Source organism: Condylostylus longicornis, unplaced genomic scaffold (assembly GCF_029603195.1).
Source record: "Condylostylus longicornis isolate FDR11 unplaced genomic scaffold, ASM2960319v2 ptg000004l, whole genome shotgun sequence".
Classification (NCBI taxonomy): Eukaryota; Metazoa; Arthropoda; class Insecta; order Diptera; family Dolichopodidae; genus Condylostylus; species Condylostylus longicornis.
This window is the reverse complement of record NW_026577973.1, coordinates 20,180,408-20,203,454: the sequence shown is the minus strand read 5'-3', so window position 1 is coordinate 20,203,454 and position 23,047 is coordinate 20,180,408. Positions and strand designations below refer to the sequence as shown.

At 26.1% G+C, this 23,047-nt stretch overlaps 1 protein-coding gene across 1 annotated transcript in view; it reads left to right on the top strand.

Moving 5' to 3' along the window:
• Positions 1-20,882, top strand: part of LOC129611602 (GATA zinc finger domain-containing protein 4-like) — a 44,344-nt gene extending 23,462 nt beyond the window's left edge. The window contains exons 2-4 of the mRNA XM_055524817.1: positions 15,328-15,777; positions 16,109-16,196; positions 20,579-20,882. Of these exons, the coding sequence (XP_055380792.1) occupies positions 15,328-15,777; positions 16,109-16,196; positions 20,579-20,768 (728 nt within the window). The 3' untranslated portion in view covers positions 20,769-20,882. The remainder of the gene's footprint in view (positions 1-15,327; positions 15,778-16,108; positions 16,197-20,578) is intronic.
• The last annotated feature ends 2,165 nt before the right edge of the window (positions 20,883-23,047 follow it).

The window sequence follows — 23,047 nt, the reverse complement described above, 5'->3', positions numbered from 1 at the left end:
AATTGTTTCACAAGGGCTATATTATAAAAGTTGACAGAAGGATTGATTCAGAATATAGACTAACTTGTTGTTCAAATAGGGTGGTCTTGCTATTAAAATTGCTATTAACTTTAGATTCTTATCATTTTAATTTTAATTTTGAATTTAATAAAATCAATTTCAAAGTTGTCTAGAAACTATAGTGGAATATTTACAATCACGATTTCTACATTTTCAAAAGACCGTTGTCGCTAAAAACAATCAAGTCCAATAATATCGTTAATGGTTTGTGATAATTATAGATTAACAAGTTTTTGAGCTATCATTGTAATTGAAAGACATAGATAAATTATCTCAAAGTTTCCTCTATTTCATTAAGTTGCACAAAATGTGCTGTAATCATAATTCTCTTCGTAAAAAGAAATCAAAATTAACATATGGTCTTCTACTACACTCACATCATTTTAAAATCCAATTTTTCTTAAATCTTTATTGTATTACAGCTCTATAGAAATTAGAGAATACTCTTACACAATAGTGTGGTCAGTTCTATGTGAGTATGAGTATGAGTCACTCGAGTTTATTACCTATTTAAAAATTTAAAATTTTTTTGAAAAATTTTAATAGTCGTAATCGAATATATTTTTCTCTTGCAAGCAATATGATGAGCCACATTTCGAAGTTGAATGGGCCGCACTTTGCGACGGCTGGTGTAGATTATAAGTAAAATTTAAATATATTTACGCAATGAAAATGGTGACGCAATTATTTTTAAAGCTAAAAAAGAAATTAACATTGAAACCTACATTATTATTGATGATTAATTAAATTGTTGTTGACATTTAGTGTTAAATTTTTAAATTAAACACCTTTTGATTTGATAATGCTTCGTCCCGCAATCTAAGACTCCTTACATATATAATATACAGTGGTGATGTCAGTAGTTGTTGGACTGAAAAGAAATTGTATAAACAAAAAAAAAAGTTTGAAAAGTAAATATTTGTAAATTACAAAAAAAAAAATGAAACAAAAAAGATAAATTTGCTTTTCAAATAAAAGGACGAAGAAAAAGAAATGAAAAAAAAATTATGGGACATAGAAATGAATTGATTGACATAAAGTGAATGCTCGTAAGAAAAAACGGAAGAAAATGGAATTATCATAATTATATGGAACAGAAAAATTGTCGCACAAAATTCAAATTGAAAAGAAAACAAGGAGAGAAAATGAAAAAGAAAATATTTGAATGAAGATTTAATGAATTCGAAGATTTCATTTACATCACATAATTTGCAATATACAACGGCATTGATATGGCATATACCATTAATGCCACGTAATCAGATTTGGTTGTTTTTGATGATGAATTTTAGATGTTAATTTTCTTTTTTTTTTTTGCTTAATAAAAGAAATTTGTTAACATTTCGTGTAAATATATTAGAGGTTGTTCTCATTACTTTAATTTACAATAATTTTAATGATTCTTTTAAAAAAGTCTCTCAAGAAAATTTTAATTGAAAAATTCACATTTTCAATCTTTGCTCCTATCAGATTTCTTATTTTAATTTTGAGTATTTTTGAGAAACACTTACAAAATTAAATTCGATTTGTTTTAGATTTTTTTGAAAATATTTGGTTTTTTAATACAAAAATCCTTGCAATTTATTTTTAACTCACCTCTAGAATATGAGTTGGAATGTTTTACATTTTTTCAATGGTAGTTTTGCATTTCCGTTTATGCTTCAACTGTGAAAGTAGATTTTTTTTTAGCAAACAGTGAAGAAAGTTTAAGAACTAGAATTAATGCTCCTTGTGTGATTTTGTAAATAATTCTTTATTAATCTCCCTAATGCATTATATAAATTTTTGAAAAACTAGCTTTTTTTTCTTGAAAAATTAACTAAGTTCAGCATAATTATTATTATTTTGTTTTAGATATTAATTTAATAAAAACCAAAATTTATTTTGAAATTTGAAGAAATGAAAAAGATTAACTGTATAATGAGAACATGTAATTTTTTATGTAAACAACTTTTAATATCAAAAGGATATTCATTGTGAAAGGATATTTGATGAAATAAGATGGATTAGAATAATAAATTTCGTAAGGATTCCATATGTCTGCGTTATTTTTTAAATTATTTTATTTCTAAGTGTGTGAACATCGCCCTATTATAATAGAAAAACTTAATATTTAAAAAATTTTCATTGTGAAAATTAATATTAATTAGTCTAATTTATAGCAATGTAAACACAAACATTTTGAAGCAAAACATTGAAGCAAATACTGGGAATATTCGAATTAATATATTCGCTTGTGCTCAAGAATCTTCTTCAAAATTCTATTCGGATTTAATTATTAAAGATCAAGTTTATAGAAAATCTTAAAAGATCTTTAAATTTTGACGACTTTTAAAGTCAGTACCAGCTACTTAATCTTTAATATGATTTCGTTTTATGGTAGTAACGGCTTTTGGCCTTGATTTAACTAACAATTAGAAGTAACTAAATAAATAATTTATCGGAAAATGAACTGCAATACATTAAAGTCATTGTTGTTCACTTTTCAACTAAATTCTTTAGATAATTGAAAATTGAACTAGACTCATCTGATTTTTATGCCAGTAATAATTTTTATAGAAAATTGTTAAATTTTGAACTTACAAACTTTCAAAGACATTATTACTCAGTAAAACCCAGAACAGAGAATTAACCAAGTCTTCTACGGTTTTCACTTTCTATTGAAACTTTTCAATTTCCTTTGAAGTACGAATGTAAACTTACACGTATAATTATAAAAAAAAATTAATTAATTTACATCTTAAAAAGTATAATGTCCTTTGGATATACAAGGGGTTTTGTAATTGCATGCAGAAAAATTAAGTTTTTTATTTCGAGGATCGAGTAATACTGAAAATGTATAAAAAATATTTGAAATTCGTTCATTTGTTACTAAAGTCGCATAATTATACAATTAGTTTAAGGGCAAATGAAATTTTCGACTGTTATTCAATAACTTGTGTCACAATCAACAGTCACTTTAAAATAAGTCGATGTTAATAAATCAATTTATTAGACATTCCATAAAATTTTTGAAAATTTTTTCATGTTAATCTAGGTATTGTGAAATTATAAAAAGGTTTGGTGATTTGCAAGCGTTGTTCTTTTGTAACGCTTTTACCTTTCAAAAACTGGCTAGAAATTGAGTCTGGTTTTCTCGTTCGGGATTGTTTGGAATTTAGAAAAAAATATTTTTATTGGTAAGTGACGCCATTTATGTACATTCTACAGCATTGCCAAATTTTGTTAGAAGCTTTCCTTTTACCAATATAAAAATCACTTTGAATACAAACATTCAAGTGGGTAAAGCGATAATGATTTCGATTTCTACTAATATTTTAAAGTATGTTTGCATTTTTAAAATTATTTGTGCTTATGTTCAAATTATTTGTGTTTGTGCTCACAATGCCGTTTATTTTACAAAAAAAAACACCCGGTATAACTTTTGCTTTTTAAACGTATTATTATTGTAGTTTTAGTAATTTATATATGCGATTAAATGTAATAAAATTTTATAGCCTTCTTTTATAATTAAAGAAAAAATCAACATCATTATTTATAACATTAAACTACATTTTACTGTAATTACCTACTCTTATTTCTTTGCACACACATATATATAATAATGTATGTAACACATGTTTGTATACATATCAATGTATATGTACATCTTCGCAGATTCTTTTAATATATCATATAAATTTTATGGTATATACTCATCGGGCTTTAACTGTAGGAAAATTCTTGTAATAAATTTAAATCCAAGCAGATTTTATTTTTCTATAAAGTTGATTACAAGAGCAAAGTGTACGTGAGCATTATGATATAAAAATATCTTGTATATGTATGTATATATATATGTTGTATATTAAAAGTGTGTTTGGGTGTAGTTAGAACAAGAAATTTGTATTTACACGGGGGAGATTTGGAGTGTAATAATGTCGGACATAAGAATATTAAATATATTTTTATGTTTTTAAATGTCTCTAGTGTGATTCTTATAATCAAATGCCATTATACTTAATTAGTCGAGCTATTATTGTTTTATAATGGTATACACATGCTTTATTATTCGACAATGTTTTCTTATACTTTCCTTTTTTTTACTTTTCTTTAAATATTGTTTTATACAATTATAAAGCAAAGTGGTTTTGTTTATTGTAAACTCTAAATAAAACTTTTATACTATTATACTATTATATAATTTAGTTAAAATGCACACCTAATTTAGGGGAATCGTTTTACGTGACTAGTAAATTATGTGCGAATTTCATGGATTGAGAGTTGAAAATTAAAAATTTCATCGTAGTTAAAAGTTTCGAAAGAAATTTCTGGACGCCTTTCCATTTTATAAATCTGTGTCTTACAGACGCATAGATTATTATTTAGTTTGTTCGACTTTATGATTAAATTTGAATTATTAAAACAAAAAATTAATTCAATGGAACTTAGGTAATTAAACATAAATAACAAAAAAACAACTTCAAACTCTTTGTTTAATAAATTTAATTCAAGTTAGACTATATTTAGTGAGACATATTTTGTTTTTTACTTGAAAGCAATTGAATATTTAAGGGGCATACAAATACAAAAGCCAGCGGGGTGGAACCGCACAAAAAAGCTTAGAGGCCACATGCGATCTCGATGCTGAAAGTTTCAGTGTGACAGAAATCCATAATAGCTGGAATTATTGTCTCGTATCGACAATTTAAAAGGATAAAGTTCGATTCTGAATTGATTCCAGTAATTGAGAATTATATTTTAATCATTTTGTAACATAACTAAGTGACGAGATATTAGAGTAAAACCAACGAGTGAGCCTATTATAGGAATTGCAAAAATACTGTCTTGAATTGCTGGCCAAATTTTATTTGCTAATGATTTAGAAAGTAAAAAATTATTGAAGAAATAGATGTGCAGTGCGAAAATTTAAATGTGCATTTGCAGATTCGTTCTCGTGTGTTATCATCAAATAATGTAGATGCTCAAAAAATTTTTTGATTGTATGTATGTAATATAAAGCAAAAATATCTACTATTTTCTGCCTAATTACAGAATTGTCATTTATTTTTCTAAAACATAAAATTGTATTTTCACGTACACATCAATAACCTTAAATTATAGACTTCAGATTGTGTGCGGTTACTTTCAAAAGAGATGGTACTTTTTGCCTTAATTTAATTTTTAAAAAATTATGAACAACTGGTATACTTAACGTAAAAATATAAAAATTCGAAGAACTTGAAACTTTGGGTGGCAGAATTGATTAGATCACAAACAGAATTTCATATCCTTTGTTACATTTCAAAATTTTATTTAACTTAAACTTGCGATGGAAAAATTTTAATTTATTTGTTAAGGGAACAAATGAAAAATTTCTTTTTTCATTTATCATTTGTGGCGCTTTTTTTTTTATAATTTAGAGCAATTTTTTTAACTTTGCAGTTTGCGATTTTGTTATTAGCAAGTACCTATACCCAATTTTCTAAACTTTTTAATAAAAAAATTATTTCTAAATTTTCATAGAAAATTTTTATTAACTTGGTTTTTTTTTGTGCCTCAAGTATATTGGATTTGCTTTTTTTTTGTTTGTGTTAGAAACATTTTCCAGTTGTTTACAACCGTTTAAATAGCCGGTAGGGAAATATTTAAGACAACAGATTTTCATATTTGAAAAAAGGACCAATGTATACAACGAATTTATAGAAAATCTTTGTGTGTTTAGTCCTTTACAAACAGCATATATCGGTTTTACATATAATCTAAAACATGAGCACAAACTTTATAATTTTTGGCATCGTTTATAATTTCAGATCCATTCGAGAACTGACAATATTTTTACTTTAATTGCATTTAAAAAATTTCCTAATTGAAATTTCAAAAGTTCTTCTATTCATAGAAGAATTTTACCGTCAATGAATATACAGAATGAAAATATTAAGCACCATAAACACAACAGTAAAATTTACTTTAAACATAAAATAAATGTTTTTCGATTTCTGCCAGCTGGATAAATTGTTTTAGCACATGTAAATTATAGAGCTTTTTTTATTGCCACGAATTAGTTTAGGAGAAACATTCTTTTAATTTAAATTTTCTCACCCTCTCGCGAAATGACGCATATAGTTTCAGAGAATTTGTATTAGACTTACTATTATTGTCATTGATCGAGTCTGCCAACGATATATGTATATAATTGTACGTGAAGGTTAATTTGTTGCATATTTTTAAATATGACAATTTTTAAAATTTTTCAATTTGGATCAAAAAAATCGACGAATTGCAGTAAGATTTTCGTAGTAACGTATATCTTGAAAATTATTAATATTTTCTGCAAAATTTCCGTATTTAGACATGAAATATTATAATTTTTAAATTACTTGCAAAAATTATTATATTTAATAACCTGCAAGTATATTTGCAAAGAATTGTAGAGCTTATTTTTATAGACTTAATCTTTCAAATGAAAACAATCTTATCCCCATAAAATGCATGTTAATGTTGTTGAAGCTCTTGTTGAATCTTGTACACAAAATCCTTGTCGATTTGCTATCTATGGTATTAAACTGTATGGCATTAGTCTGAAGTTTTTCATGCTTTACATAAAAATTCAATATAATATTGCCAAATCTCAAAAATTTGCTTGTTTGTAAGGAAAATTTACAAGTAATGTGTGTTTAATATAAAATATTTTTTTTAAATGAAGATTTTTGAAAAAGTAAAAAACTGTTAATTAAAATTATCAAATAGATCAATTTTATCCAATGTTCGTGTTAATCATTTTAATTTTCTACAACAAATATTGAATTCTTGCAGGTTATTGCAAGTTTAGTTAAAATTATTATGGCTACGCCACTAGTCACTTTGGTAGAACCCTGTAGTAATATTATGTAAAATGAAGTAAAGTTGGTGGTAACTGATTTCATTACGAAGAATAATTCAGTTGTGTACAATTTTTTTTTATCCACAATGAAAATTTTCTTAAAAACGGAAAAATTGAATTTTTTCCTGTGAAACTTGAAAAAAAAAATTGTTGTTTTATTTTGTAAAAAAAAAGTTTTTTCTTCCAATTTTTTTAAAAACCAGTCAAATAAAGAAGAAAACCAACAAAGAGAAAACAATAAAAAAAAAATCGTAAACCGTAAATATTTAACAATCTAAAAAAAATTTACACACAGAATACAAATTGAAAAAAAAAAGTTCTCTAGGAATCGCTGTAAAAAGTCATGGATAACTTATAAATACTCGTCTAGCTAGATTACACGTAAGCTTGTGTGTACTTAATTTTTATACCCTGCACTTCGTGAAGCGTATATTCCTTTGGTATGGAATTTCTAACTACTTGAAGGAGTCATTCGCGGTATGAACATATTCTTGCTCAGCGTAAAATTCTGCGTTGAAAACGAATAATGCAATCGACGAAAAACTTTCATAAGTTTTTTCTTTTGTGCCAAGGACGAACCCTATTGTAATTGGAACAGGTTCGAGCAGCTGCCATACAACTCCAAAAGCAAATTTTTTATAATATTCGGAAAAATAATGAAGTCAGATTCATGAAATTTATCAGTCGTGTGTCCAATTATAAGTCAGACATGTTCGTGAAGTTTCTTCGTGGAATGGTTTCACAAGTTCGAGTAATTGCTATACAAGATGAAAGGTGCAGGGTATAATTCAATTGGTTTATACCGACTGAAACGTTTTTACTTGTCTCTTTTTAGTTACTTACATTGTGTACCTTTCTATTATGAGTGTAGCTGTGTGAAATACAAATTTATACCCACGTAGAAATGAAAAACAAAAATGGAAAAGTTTTTTGTTTTTTTTTTTAACATAATCAATAAAAGTAGCAACAAATTTTGTTCTTGAACTTCTTTTTCTCTATATATAGATTTTTAAGAATGTTTTATTTTATAGATCAGTAAAAATGATTGAATTTTCGCATACATACCAATGTATTTTGTTAATAATAGGTAAGTGTAGAGCGAAGTTGAAGTACGGTAATGAGAAAAGTGATAATAATCGATATATCTTTGATTTTTTGGTTGAGAAAAAGTAAATGTGATTATGTGAGTATGTATGTAGAAACTAAATTGAAAGATTTCATTTTACATGTCAAAAATTACTTTGAATCAAGGAGATTATTTGCGAAACAGAAAGTTTTTATGTTGACGATAAGTAAACTTATTAAAATTAGAAATTTTTGTCATATATACGAGTGTACACACATATATGTGTATACGAGTGTGTAATATATTGATTAAATATTTGATGATGGCCACTTCCGAATTTTGTTGAATTTTTCTGTTTACCACAATTTATTTTTATTCATCGCTAAAATATTCTTACTTATGTAACAACAACAAGTTTTTTGATGATGAATGAATTTTTAATTTTCTATTTATATGTTAAATAATTGACAATGTATTTATTGTCTGTCAAAATAGAGACAGAAATGTATATATGTATACTCGTATATATTTGGATATTATTTTAAAACAAAATATTTTTATCAAGTTGGAATTTTAGTTATTTCAAATTGTTCCATGAAATGGAAAAAATCACTGTGTTTAAGAAATAAAAATTAATTTTCTTCAATAAATTGATTTAGTTTCTACAAGACATAAATGGGAAACTAATTAGCAGTGTTAATATACAAAAATAATTTCGTATTTTGAAATTAACATAATTGGAAAAATTATTAATTTTTTTGCAGGCACAAATTTGCTTAAACAATTCAGAAAGGTGTAAAATAAATTCGCCTACGATCGTCAGAGTACTCAAATAACCAAACAGTTGTCAAATCTTAACTTATGGTTAAGATATTAGTCAAAAAGATCCTAGAGACGTCAAACTTATTTTGCTCGTAACATCCCGGAAAAGATTTATTTGTACACCCTGTATATTAAAATTTGAGATTTTAAATTTTTAAATTAGTAATCTTCTATTAAATATATCTCCAATACGGTAAATTTGTACGTGATAACTTTCTTGAGCCTGATTTTTCTGAAAAGTCTACGTTAGGCTCTTAAAATATATGAATTTTAAAGATTATTCCATTATTTTTTCATATGATTTAAAATCTAAAATCTAGTTCTAATTAAAATTTCCCAAATTTTTGTCACAGCTTGTTCTTTTTAAAATTCAGAATTTTAATACCAAAATTCCAGAAAAATTTATTGGTGTTTTCCCTATATTTCCCTAATATAAATGTTTTTGCCTAATAACTTGATTCGCTTTAACAGCTAGCTAGTTCGTACTCTTCAGGTAATATCAAATGTAGACTCCATACCTTTCAATAGGGGGAGTAATTATAACTGATGATTGATTGTTATTTTGATTCGTTTTGTTTTATGACTAAGCAATATTTGTAAAATTCGAATTGGTCAAAAAAGTAATTCTTAAAGTTGTTGTTCCAATAAAGAAGTCATTTCGAAATTTTAATATATGAAAATAATTTTACAATTTTTATATAAATGTTCACTTCGTGAGAAATTTTCTCACAATCACGTGTGAGAACGTCTTTATAATAATTCTTGAAAGAAGAATCCCCTAATACTTTTAATATAATTCTTTCTTGATTTCCGATATCCTCCACTTTTTCAAATCATTTGGTATGGGAAAATTAAATTAGAGTTCTTTATACATCTTATCTACTTTATAAATTAGTAGCATACAAAAGATATCAATTATCTAAAAAAAGAAACGAAAAACTGTCTTTGGCATCTGTTACTGGGGATTTTTTTTTTGATAAATTTCTGCTTTGTACATTTTATAAATCAAGGTCGACGTATTGTGATTACGGTAAAAAATTACAAAAATAGAAAGATAGAGATAAAATGATGAACTTATTGCCAGTATCATATCCACTAAGTTTTCAAAGAAAATATTGAGGAAACGTGTAAGTGGGATACCAAAAGGAACCAAATGTTTTGAGCACGTCTCTTCAAATTAAAAAATAATTAGATGCTTTTTTTCATTTAAAAATTTTAACGAATTCAATAAAATAAGGTAATGGGAATGATTGATCACCATGTTTAGAAGAATTTTTTAATGTAATTATTTTTATGGCCAGCAGTTAATAGAAATTTTAGCAAAACCATAAAAGTTTGAAACATTTATAAAAAGAACAAATTTTCGTTTGGACGTTGTTAAAAGAGACAGAAATATTTAATGGATTTTATTTATTTAAGCTTGTCCTGCAAACGATTGTTATAATTATAACTATAGATACGTAAGAAATTTTTAAATACAATGTATACTATATTATAGTGCTTAAAGCAATAATAACTCAATACACCATGAGGAAACGGAATAATTAATAAAAATAGCGTTCTTATATAGCTATAATGTTAAAATAATCAACCAGGCTTTCAATTTTAGAATAGAATTATCATTATTGGTATACAAAATGTTAATGTCATTGGTACGAAACGTTTCGCGTGGGACAAAAGCTTCCAAGTGCTTAATAATTAGTTTTGTGTGAAGTTTTAAAAGAAAGTGTGATGTTTTTATGAAGTCTATTGAAGGAGAGTTATTACGAAATATAGTAAATTTTTTCACAATTATTACATTACATAATCTCAACTCAACTTAAATATTTGGTTCGTTATATTAAGTGTAAAGTTATTTTATTTTTTTAAATGTGAATGGCTGTTTATGTAAAAATCTAACCTCTAAAAAAACTGAAATGTCCATCATATTCAGATTTTAAAAAAATTAAAAATTTGATGAAATTAGTTTTTTTAATATTATTATAGCTTCCTTTTAATGTATTTAGAGTATTTGAAAAATAATACGGTACGGTTTAATACGGTTCACGTAAATCCGTAAAAAAGCATTTTGATTCACATCATTTCGCCCTACACACGAATGGAAAGTAAATTTGAAAAAGTAAATTTGTAGAAAAATCAGGCAAGTTAGTGGAAACAATTGTTTGATGTTTCTCTAGCGCACAGAAACATTTTTCTGTTATTGTATGAAATCCTGTCTTGCTGTTCCTTGAAGTCAGTAATCGAAACATTAGCTATTGTGACAAATTTTTGTTGAGTCATTTCCAAAAATTTTACCGTTTTATTTAATTACAACGACAAAAACAGAAATATTTTTATATAAAATTGTGACTTACCTTTCGCAACATTGAACTCGTTTCTTTAAATATTTCACTGTTTTTAGACAGTAAGTTGAGGAAAAAACTTACAGAACATTGATTTTTTCCCTCCATAGTTATTTATAGTTATTCCTTCCTCTGAAAATTCGGCAAATCCCTTCCTCCCAAAATTGGTAAATTTCAATACCTTTTTTAAATTTAGTCTCATTTTCTTCAAACGGCTTTTAATGATTTTTTAATTTGTTTGTAGTTACCATAATCTATAATATTATTTGTCTCATTTTGTTTTTCACCTGTCTACTGTCTTAAAAAATTTTGCAAACCCCTCTTCTCCGACGACAGATATATTACGTCAAAACCATCAAGCGTCGAATAATTTACGCCCAATCGAGCATCTGCTATGTAAGCAACGATAAATCTTTGCTGCACAGCTTCAAACAACATTTCCTATTAAATTTCCAATCGGTTTCTAATTTCTTCTAAATTTCTTTCAAAATCTTTTTTAATTTTACCCACATTTCATTTATCTAATGTAAATTTTTAATCGAATTAAGCTAATCGGATATCTTAGAACTAATTGTGTCGAAGAAAATTTCATAAATGAAATATTTTAGTGTTATACCATATGTGTTTATCAATACAAAGAAGGGGAAGGTATCACTTATGACTAATAGCGAGTTCCTGCAAGACAATTTTTGTCTTAAAAACGATACAAAAAACAGGCTGAGTATTTTCGGTGAACACATAATATTTGCTTCTATTTTAAGCTTAAGGTTTACTTTCTTTTTATATTTTTTTAAAAAATTTAAAGACTCTTAAAGTTTCGGACACGTGACATTAAAAATTTTGAGTATAGTTACTGAATTTTAAATCGATTTTAAGGTTTTTTGTTGAACAAGATGTTTTGTTTCCAGCAAACTTGAAAAAAATTGTTATTAATTAAATTTTTCGAACATATTCCAGCTACTGTTCATTCATCTTCATTTTTTAAATTATTTTTTATATTTTACACTTTTTTTTTCTTACTTGATGTGCCTATCTGTAAACTGTGAAGGTTGAAATTTAATTTTAAAAATTTAATTATTTTAATTGCTCAATTATATTTTTTCAAACTTTATTTTATATACGCAAGCTCTTTTTTGTATCTTAAAGAAAATAAGTTTTTCCTTCTTCTTCAGGGAAGATTAATTTAGACAATTCTCATTAATTCAGAGTTTTATTTTCATTTCCGTTTAAAAGAAAACAAAAAAATGGATAAAGCAAAAAATAATTGTATCTCAATTATCCTTTCAAATGTAATTAACTTAATTTATTCACATGAGTTAAAATATTTTTTCATTTAATTTTTTTTTGTCAGAGTTACTTTTTTTGAATCTATAGACTTTTCTTTTTAATTTTCCAGCTTTTAACTTCTGTTTTTTGTGTTTGCAAGTTAAAATTTTCAAATAACTTTTTTTATTTTATTATATTTTCTTTTTTCATTAAATTTGATTAAACATAACCTTAAAACAAGATAACTCATTAAATGGAGGACATTCTTTATCTTAGCTGGTTATGTTGAGAAAGTTCAGAAAGCAAATGATGATACCATGTATTCCCAAGAAGAATAAAATTTCATATATGCATGAGTTTCACGTGATTCTCTTGTAAATTCTTTTAAATGTTAAGGTTTGTTTGGTATATCAGATAAAAAAAATTCAAGTTACACATAATATGAATTTTCAAAGATGTTATCTTAAAAAAGTTGTAAAAAACAAACATAAAAAACATCGACTGCTAATATATTTAATTTGCTAACATTAGGATACTTTTAAAATTCTTGTATGTTTCGTATACTTTTGAAAATTACAAATTTTTTCCCTTAATGTAGAATGTATATAATTTGGAATACTTGTTGAAAGGGTGTCCCTAAGTGCCATTTCTTAATTTTTATCTTGTACTATAAATTACGAAGTAAATTTGTAAAAAGAACTACAAAGGACCAGTAGAACTTATTTCTTCATAAATTTATAGGAAATTCCTTAAAAATAAACAGAAATAGAAATTCGAGCTTAAAACAACCTTTAATCTCGAAAAACTGAGCACTACTAAATTTTATATGCATAAAATTCCATTCCAAAACAAAATAAATTTTCGGGACTTTCCCTTTATGCTCAAACTAAAAAAAACTTTCTTTCAAGTAAAATGACATATTCCTGTGCCAAAGTACAGTGCATGAATTTTACTAATCGAACACGACTCATCATTGATCAAACTCTAATCTTGTTAGAATTTCAAGAGAACTCGTTCGAATTCAAGTCTTCTAAAAAAATTCAGTTGGCACGCCAACTATACCCTCCCTGTTATTGAAATGATGAAAATTCCATTTTTGAATTGCCTGCTTATCTCTTAATTTCTATCCTCCTCAAAATCGATTCTGGCACATGTGATAATTAGATATATTTAAAAAAGAAAATTCTTTGAATCAACTTTAATGACTTGCAAATGTAGTTATTAAAGCTTCTATTTATTAAAAATTTGGATCAGGATCAACCAATTTTTACTCAGTTAGGGAATTTTTTAGAAATTTATTTTACTAACAATTTTCTTAAGGGCTGAATAAAGGCTGAACAAAAACATTTTTCACAAATATTTTCGAACCTATTTTCAATGTTCAAAAAGGATTTTCAAAAAAGTTACCTATATTAAAAGTTACTTATATTGACAAAGTATTCGAATTTGTTTGTATACACCAATGATATTATAAGGGTATGAATATGGGTTAATGTAAAACGAATATAATAACGGAGTAGCTTGCAATGGTGTTTTGTATTTAAATATCTAAAGGTATTTGTTTAAATGTACGTGTAATATAAGAAGAGCATTCTACTTGTTTCCTTCTTAGAAAGGATTTATTAGATTTTATAAGAATAAACTCGATTTTTTATTTTTAAAACTCTTATAAAATATTAAAGAAAAATATAAGAAAGGAAACAAAATGTTAAAGTTATTTTTTCTTTTCTGGTTGTTTCCTAAATACAAGATGCTTTTATATTCAGACAATTTAATTTATTCTTTAAAGAAGAGACTTTTATTTTCCCTTTATTTGAAAGGATTGTATTGTAATGTGCCAATGTTAACATTGTTTCGAAGGATGTAATCGTGACAACAAAAAGAGCTGCGAAATAAATTTATAGACTAAAGTTATTTAAAGTATAAAAGTTTTTGCATTTTTATTAAACAGATAAAATAAATGTACATATAAACTGCGGACTTTCGATTCAGATTTCTTATGGCAACAAATAATCAATTTGTACTTTGTGGTACGAGTATTATAGCCTATGACCCGATTTGTTATTGTACTTTTGGCGAAAATGACAAAAAAGTAAAAATTTTGTGGTGTTTTTCAAAGTGGCGAATTTAACAAGCAAAGCTTTTAAGTTGATTATCTTGTTAAATTGAAAGCCGAAAATTTGTCTTTCCGAATTTCAAACAGCCACAAAGCACTATAAACCATAGCTCAGTTTTTATAGTTTTCCTTTTGATACGATCGTTTACCTGCTTTTAGAATTTAATAATCCTTTTTGCATAAACTTTTTAGCTTATTTACGTATGTGTGTCTTTTCCAAATTTTTATACAAATTTGGATGCGTGTTTTAACAGATTCTTTCTTATTCATAAAAGTAAATCTAATAGATATTAACACATTTGATATAACAGGATATTTTTGACAATCAGTAAGGTTTTCTTATGCATGACGTCATTTATGTTTTTATTTATTTTTGTTTCACTTTAGATTTTTAAATTTGTGATATTTTTTAAGAAAATTTATTTAACGAAAAAGAATAATGATTAATAATAAAGTGGACATAAGTCCTAAGAGGCTCCCATGGAAAATATTAACTTGTTGGTTCACAAATCTTGTAATGATGTGATAAGATATTCAGGTTGATTACTTGCAGAAGTTTCAATAAATAGCTGGATAATTACATCTTCACATCTTTTCAAATAAAAAATTTATATAAGAGTTTCTTTAAAAAAGAGAGACAGAAAAAAATTTTCTTTTCCCTAATAGCTTTAATTGTCGCTTGTGTCTACTTTGACAATGTTGAATTTCTACATTCATAATTTAACTTTTTTTGTTTCTTTAAATCAAATTGAATTTTATCATAATCATCAACTCTCTTTTCTTTTTCTTTTAGAAAAAAGTGTTAAACGTCCAGAACGTAAAGCATATGGTCGGCTTAGTGTGGATTCAGATGAAATAACATCATTACAAACAAAAATTGATTCATTCACATCGTCATCTGATTGCAATGAATTTAATTCGGGTACGATAAGAAAATCGAAAACATTTCAAAATTCAACAAATTTTCACGAAAATTTATTAGAACAACAATTAGTATTAGATTTTAATTCAAATAATAATGAAAATAATAATAATAAGGATAATACAAGTAAACTTAATGAAAAAATTGAACAGGATAACAATAGAAATCAAGATCATAAAAAAAATGCTGTAAGTGAAGTAAAAACGAAATTAAATTTTATAAATAAAAATCATGAAAAACAAAATATAATAGAAAATAATGAAAATTGTACCATAAATCGATTACAACCAATTCCAACAATGTCAGAAGATGAAGACTATGGTAGGTGAACGCTATTGCAAACATTTCCAACTTTTTTAAGGATTTTTGTTTTTTTTTTTCATACACACTAATTTTTTTGATTTTCTTAAATTAATTTAATAAAATTCTTGATTTCAGTTTTGTGAATAATTTTTGATTCTTAAATAGTTTGACTTTGACGCTTTATTAAAATTCGTTTTTTAAGAATAATGGAAAATTAAACTTTTTTAAATTTTTATATTTTCTTTTCTTAATTATTGTGTGCGCGTACATGCATGACTGCCACTGCCTATTGTTCATGTTATTTCACATTGAAATGTTTTGTAATCAAATTTGGCTAACGTATGCTCAGATGAATCTTTAACTTGTAATGTATGTGACAGAGCATTTCATTCACCAAGTCAACTGGCATCACATCAGCAGAAGAAAAGGCATTTTGGGTAAGGATCCTTTTTTGTTTTATAAATATAAATTTTAAAACTATGATTTTTTCATCCCAAGAAATCTACAAATATGTACATTACAATATATATATACATATATTTGTATACACATATTTTTATATAGTTAAAATGAAAGTAGATTTTTTTTCTAAATAAACACATTTAAGGGAATATAAAGATCCTTTTATTCACGTTTAAAATGGAAAAAGAAAATGTTAAAAAGTAGTAGATTAAATATTTTGGTTAAAAATTTCTTTAAAATTTTACATTACAATTTGACAATCATGTCAGATGTTATGGTTTTTATTGCAAGGGTAAATTTTCAAAATCCCTATTTTTCTCTACAAAATCTGTTTGTCTATGTTCCTTCATTTTTTTAACTGTCATCTCGAATTATATTTTCTTTTGTGAAACTGAAATAGAACAAATTTAACTCGTAAAATTTGTATGTATACCTATATGTAAAAACATACCAATCTGATAGGCAATAGAAGTAGGTCGAAAAAATGTAAAATTGAAGGCAAAAATTAAGATGGATGAACTCTTTTGAAAATATTTCCTTTCATTTCTAAAATTTTTAAAATTTTTTTGTAATATGTACATATATTATGCACATATATTTTATATATACACATATGTATGTGTATATATGTATATGGTTTGAGTGAAAATGAGAAGACGAATTATGAAGTGTGTGTATCGAGATTATGTAAAATTATAAATTGTACAACTATAGAAAATGGTTTGCATGTCCTTTGATCGATTTAGAAAAATTAGTACGCTATAATTAGATAAAGAATAATTAGCTGTACTACATAAAATATAATTTAATGTGTGAATTAAAGATAATTTACATACAGCTATATATAAAAATTTTGTTAATTTAGAATTAGGGTGATGGCGAATATTCAATTAAATTCGTTGTGAATAAATTTGACCAAAATAAATAAATTATTTGAAAATATCTCATATTCGTTGAAGCGATCATTATATGTGCACAAAAGTGCATTGCAAGTACGTTAAGTGTTCGAAAAGCTTGTACTAGAAGACACATTCTCAGATTGCAGCTATAACGTTTATATAGCAGTTAAAGAAACCCTACCAATTATTTTATATTCCCACCCTTATGCGTCATCTAAGGTCAAATTGAACGGTCACCCTTATGCAACATCTACGGTCAAATTGAATGGTCACCCGTATGCGTCATCTACGGTCAATGTAACATGAATGAAAGCGAATAAAAGAGGTTAATTTAAATTTGTTGCAAAAATTTCGAAATTCTACTGGATTAAAAGATTTGAGTTTACTGAATAATTACAATGGTTTTTTCTGGTTTAATTTTTAGCACTGTTTCACAAAAAATTGTAAAACTTCATTCTGTCTCTCCGCCCGTATTTTCGTCCTTCCATGTGTCTGTTTCTATGCATTTCTATGACAGAAAGCTGAAATTTGTATACAAAAAAATTTTTAGTGGAACCTTATTTTTTTAAAAAAAAATTATTATCTTTCTTTAAAAACTGTAGCCCCTCAAATTTCTAAAATTGGCGTTGTTGACTATTCATTGTATCACCTCCGCTCACTTCTAAGTTATTGCCAATCGAAACCCGTAAAATTTGAATTTTAGCGATCTTATATTTTCGTTAACAGCAACCTTTTCCAAAACTGCAATTTCTGTAAAAGCAATCAGCTAACGGTAGATACCTATCCATCAAAAAATTTAAATTCTTAATTTCACTCGCTTAATTAAAATTTAAAATCTTTATTATTCTGAAATTCTTAACTTCATTAACATTCGAATTCAACCGTTATGTTAATCCTTCTTCCAATTCTTCTCTTATCCTTTTCCTGTATGTATGCAACAATTTGTTGTGATTTGGTAAAGAAGTAAAGTTTTTTAAATAATGTAGTAGGTTATTTTTAAAAATAGTACTTTTTTGATCTAATTTGTCTAAGGTTAATTTGTCTGAGGAAGAGCGCTGCTCTACAAACAATTGTTTTCATTCAAATATATTTCACCTCATATAACAAAATCGTGTAAAACTTTCTGCTAAATTTATTAAATTCAAGCTTGAAGTACACTTCCTTTTTTTAAGCAGGTAGATGGTAGAGCAGGTAGACAATTTAAACAGTAATTATTTAAAACTTTAAAAGAAAATTAATTTTATTTTTTGGCTCATTTTATTTTAATTGATTTTAATTAAGCACGTTCTTGCTCTGCTTTAAATGAATCATTGTGATACCTTTTTATATGTGTACATGCAAGCTTTAGTTTAATGATTCGCAGAACCTAATTATATGAAAACTTTAACTAAAATAAAACAAAATCTAATTTCATTAATTGAAATCAATTTTATTTAATGGTTTTTTTTATACTTCCGAAATTGTTTTAGTTTTTAATATAATAAAGGTGTTTTCGGTAAGGAGATTTCATGGATTCATAAACAATACCTATTGTATTATAAGAGTAGAAAAAATTCTATCGATACAATTAGTACAATCGATTTAAAAAAAATTTTCTTGTTCCATGACTGATCAATTATTCAATGGTCTGATTGGTTCATTACAAAGCAAAAATATCAATATTGTTTAAATTTTTTTTGTTGGATGTAATTGCTATATACTTTTATAGAAATTATTAAGGTTTTATAATGAAGAAGGACCTGAATACCTTAATGTAGCTAAAAATTTTGTATAAAAGTTTTATTTAAGTTATTAAATTAATTATTTTTTTGATAGGAAAAACTTGTCCTTTTGTGTTTATTGCCATTTTGTATTATTTCTGTGGTGCGTAGGTGGATTTTTTTTTTATTTTTGTTAAAGATGGATTTTGAGTGACAATTAAAGTGATAAACGGTGTTCAAACAACAAATGTTTCGGAGTACAAACCTAAAAAATTTTATTTCATATTTTTTGATAGTAGATTCCAATATTCTCAAGTTAAATCAATTAAGTTGGCCAGTTTTTCTTAAATTACTATAAGTTAAGTACTCATACTTCATGTACTTAACATATACGATTTGTACTAACATTAAATTAACATTCTATGTTTCGGAAAGTTTAAATTTTTTAAATCTTTGAATGAGTTCATTAATTTTATTTATAGAAATTCATTTTGAGTGGAATTAGAATTGGTATACAAATCAAGACAGTCTTTAGACCTTATGTTTGTATTATTTGTTTTCCTGTTGAAATTTTGACAATATGACATTTTCCGACATAAAAGGCATTTTAATTTGAATTTTAATTATTTAATTTAAATAAGTTTTTAATCCTTTTTTTTTACATAATCATATTTTCCTTGAATTTAAAAAGTTTCTTTAATAATTTGTGCAACGTCAATTTTATGCAAAACTCCCATGATCGTGGTATGATGTAATTTTAATTTTATAGCATAATCTTAAATAAATTTTGTAGTTTTAAGTTCTTATGAACATTTTTACTTAATCCTAAGTAAATTTTCATAAAAATCTTTTTTTTCATAAACAAGGATGGTAATTTTTTTTTAAATTACATAAGCAATTTTATATCTTGTTTTCTTTAATTAATTTTAAAACTTTAAACCTTGTAAAATATTTCAAGGTTTTTTCTACTTGTTCCCAGAAAAAAAAAATATAGAAAATAAAGAGAAAAAATTCTTAAAAAAGTTTTCCGCTGAAATTTAACTTATGTTATTATATAAGTTATTTATTCTATATATTATATAATATTATGTACAAGAGTGTACGAATGTTTAACAGAAAAAATAATTATAAGAAATTTGTCTGAAGTAGTTTTTTTTTTTGTAAAATAATAAACTTCGAAAGAGTTTTATGCCGCGAGAACTGGATTTATATTTCAGAATTTTAAAGAAAATTTACTAGAAAATTAAAAAAAAAGTTTCTCTTGGATTTGTGTACTTTCGCGGAACCAAACCAAAAGATTTTTAAAATTACTCAGCGAAATAATTTGGTTTTTTAAGAAAACATACTGAAAAATATTCCTTAAATATTTTAATATTTAAAAATATATTCGAAGCGAAGTGTTAATTTTAATTTTTAAATATTGCATATTTCCGGGCAAATTCCATATTTTTTTACTGACCGAATAAGATAATCACAAATGTTATAAGTTGTTACAAATGTTAAATGTCCATTTTAAGCTAGAATAATTAATTTTCTTGACATGGTATTTCATTATTTTTTAGTTCAGATATGTAGATCAAATATTTGCCATGCAACAAGTTAAGAATGAAATAACAAGTCATTAAAAACTGTTTTCGTTATAAAATATTTTTATAATATAAGATATATATATATCTTTAATAAAATGACGAATAATTGAATTTGGAAAATTGAAATTAATCTTATTAATTTCCCTCTTTTTCTTAATTTTCTTTATAGGTGCAGCGAATGTGATAGTTTATTTACATCTTTAATGTTATTAGAACATCATAAGGATGAATTTGAACATTGGAGTGATTATGATGAAAGTCAAATACCATGCTGTCGTAGAAATCGTACTGAAGAATTTGGTGACACTGATTCATTTACAAGTGAGGCTGCCAGTGAAGATTTGGAAAGGTTATTATAGGTGCCACTAAATAACAACTGAATAAAAAACAGTAACTAATAATCAAAGTTAATATGTATAACTATATAATTTATATAATGATCATTTAATGTAATCAGCATTAAAATCTGTGATTCAGAAAAAATTGTAACATGTTTTATTTTAAAACGAGAAAAAAGTAGAGTTGACTTTGTACGAATTCGTTATCCTATGTGCGAATAACTAATGTGCCATAACTAACTATGGGGCAGACTATGACTTTAAGTTGCCGTATTACCATATTAATTTATGCAAAATTTCAGTACTATGTGTTTTTCAAAATACTGGTTGTGCCAAACTACTATTGAAGTTGTATGGCAGCTACCAGATAGAGCCAAGAAATTTTAGCGAATTTTATCAAGCACATCGGCCCTACTAATATATTCACTTGTGTGAAATCTCAATATCACAGCTTTTATAGTTTCTGAGATATAGCCAAATAACTTTTGAAGTTGTATGGCAGGTACCAGAAGGAGCCAAGTAATTTCAACGACTTTTATGAGACACATTGGCCCTACTTATGTATTCGTTTGTGTGAAATTTCAATACCATAGCTTTAATAGTTTCTGAAATATAGTCAAATAACTTTTGAAGTTGTATGGCAGGTACCATAATGAGCCAAGTAATTTCAACGACTTTTATGAGACACATTGGCCCTACTAATATATTCGTTTGTGTGAAATTTCAATACTACATCTTTTATAGTTTCTGAGATATAGCCAAATAAATTTTGAAGTTGTATGGCAGCTACCCGAACCGGTACCCCGATCACGTCCAATTTAAATAGGGTTCTGGCACTTACTACAATAAATCATTTGTGAAAATTTGGTGAACTTAGCTCAATTAGTTTTTGAGTTATCGTTCGGACGGACGGACGGACGGACGGACCGACGGACAGACAAAGCTAAATCAACTCAGAATTTGACGCTGATCAAAAACATACACTTGAGTCTATATCTAACACCGTTATTTCTTAGCGTTACAAACGGTAAGGCAAATTTAGTATACCCTTCGAACATACGTTCGAAGTATAATGAAAGCATTGGCTATTTTTAAAATAAATTGGATTTTGTTCATTTTCAGATAGCCAGCGAATTTATGCTATTAATTTCAAGAGAATTTTTTTCCATTCTTCGAAATGGAGATTATATCTTAAATAAAGTCCAAATAACATATTTGAACTAATTAACTAGAAAGCATCGCAAATGACAATGAAACAGAAGCTTCAAAGTAATACAGAAATAATTTTCGTTTCCAGTTTTCAATGAAATATTTTAGTGTTTGAGGTAGTAAAAGTAATTACATAACAGCGCAATTCGTTTGTACCCGATTTTTTTGAACAATTTACCACGTCGTACTTGATTGTGCTGAAAATGTACTGGGCTAAGTTTTCAAGAAACTGTAATTTAACTGAAACTAAAATTCGTTATACCAATATTCTAAATATCATGACATAGTGATCACAGTGGTAGCACACTTCGTTCTGAACTGCCGTAGGCACGTTTTGCGAAAATTGTGCTTACATGGATGTCTTTTATTTCAAAGTCGTCAAAGGATAATTTTTAAGAACAGCCAAGCTTGTAGAGATTTTAAAGTCCTTTTCTATAATATGTTGATGTCTTATGTTTCAGGCCTTCTCATGTGGACCTAGGATTTCGTGGTTTTATTTTTTTAAAAAGTTCCAAAATCTGTGATACATAAAACGAGAAGCTTATTTTTACCTTTCTAGGTGAAAAATCCATTTTGAAGCTTAGGCTTGACAGGGCCGGTTTTCGGATAAATCTTCGCCCAAAAAGCATGGAATTTTCTGAGAGGTACCCAATATGAAATGTTTTGAAAGATATTTTTCAAAGGTATCCCAGAAATAATGATTTTTTTAAAAAACTGACTGAATGAACTATTTTAGGTCCGAAATCGCGGTTAACATAAATGGTTATCTGCTGGAAGTTTAGACAAATTAATTTGAGCTTAACTAGCTGAAGAGAACGTATTTAAAATTTAAAAATTATTTAAATTTTTTAATTAGACAAGGCAAACATATATAGAGAGTATGGTTGTTAAAATAATATTCAAATAGCATTAAACTTCAATTCCGGTTTAGATATACAGGTATTTTCTTTAAAGTAAATTTTTATATAAAAATATTTTCTAAAGCCGTACAAAAATTTAATATTATTATAAACTTCCTAACAGGGTAAATTAAATTAAATAACGAGCAAAATATTGCATTGCAGCAATTTCAAAAATTTAAAAGATAACAT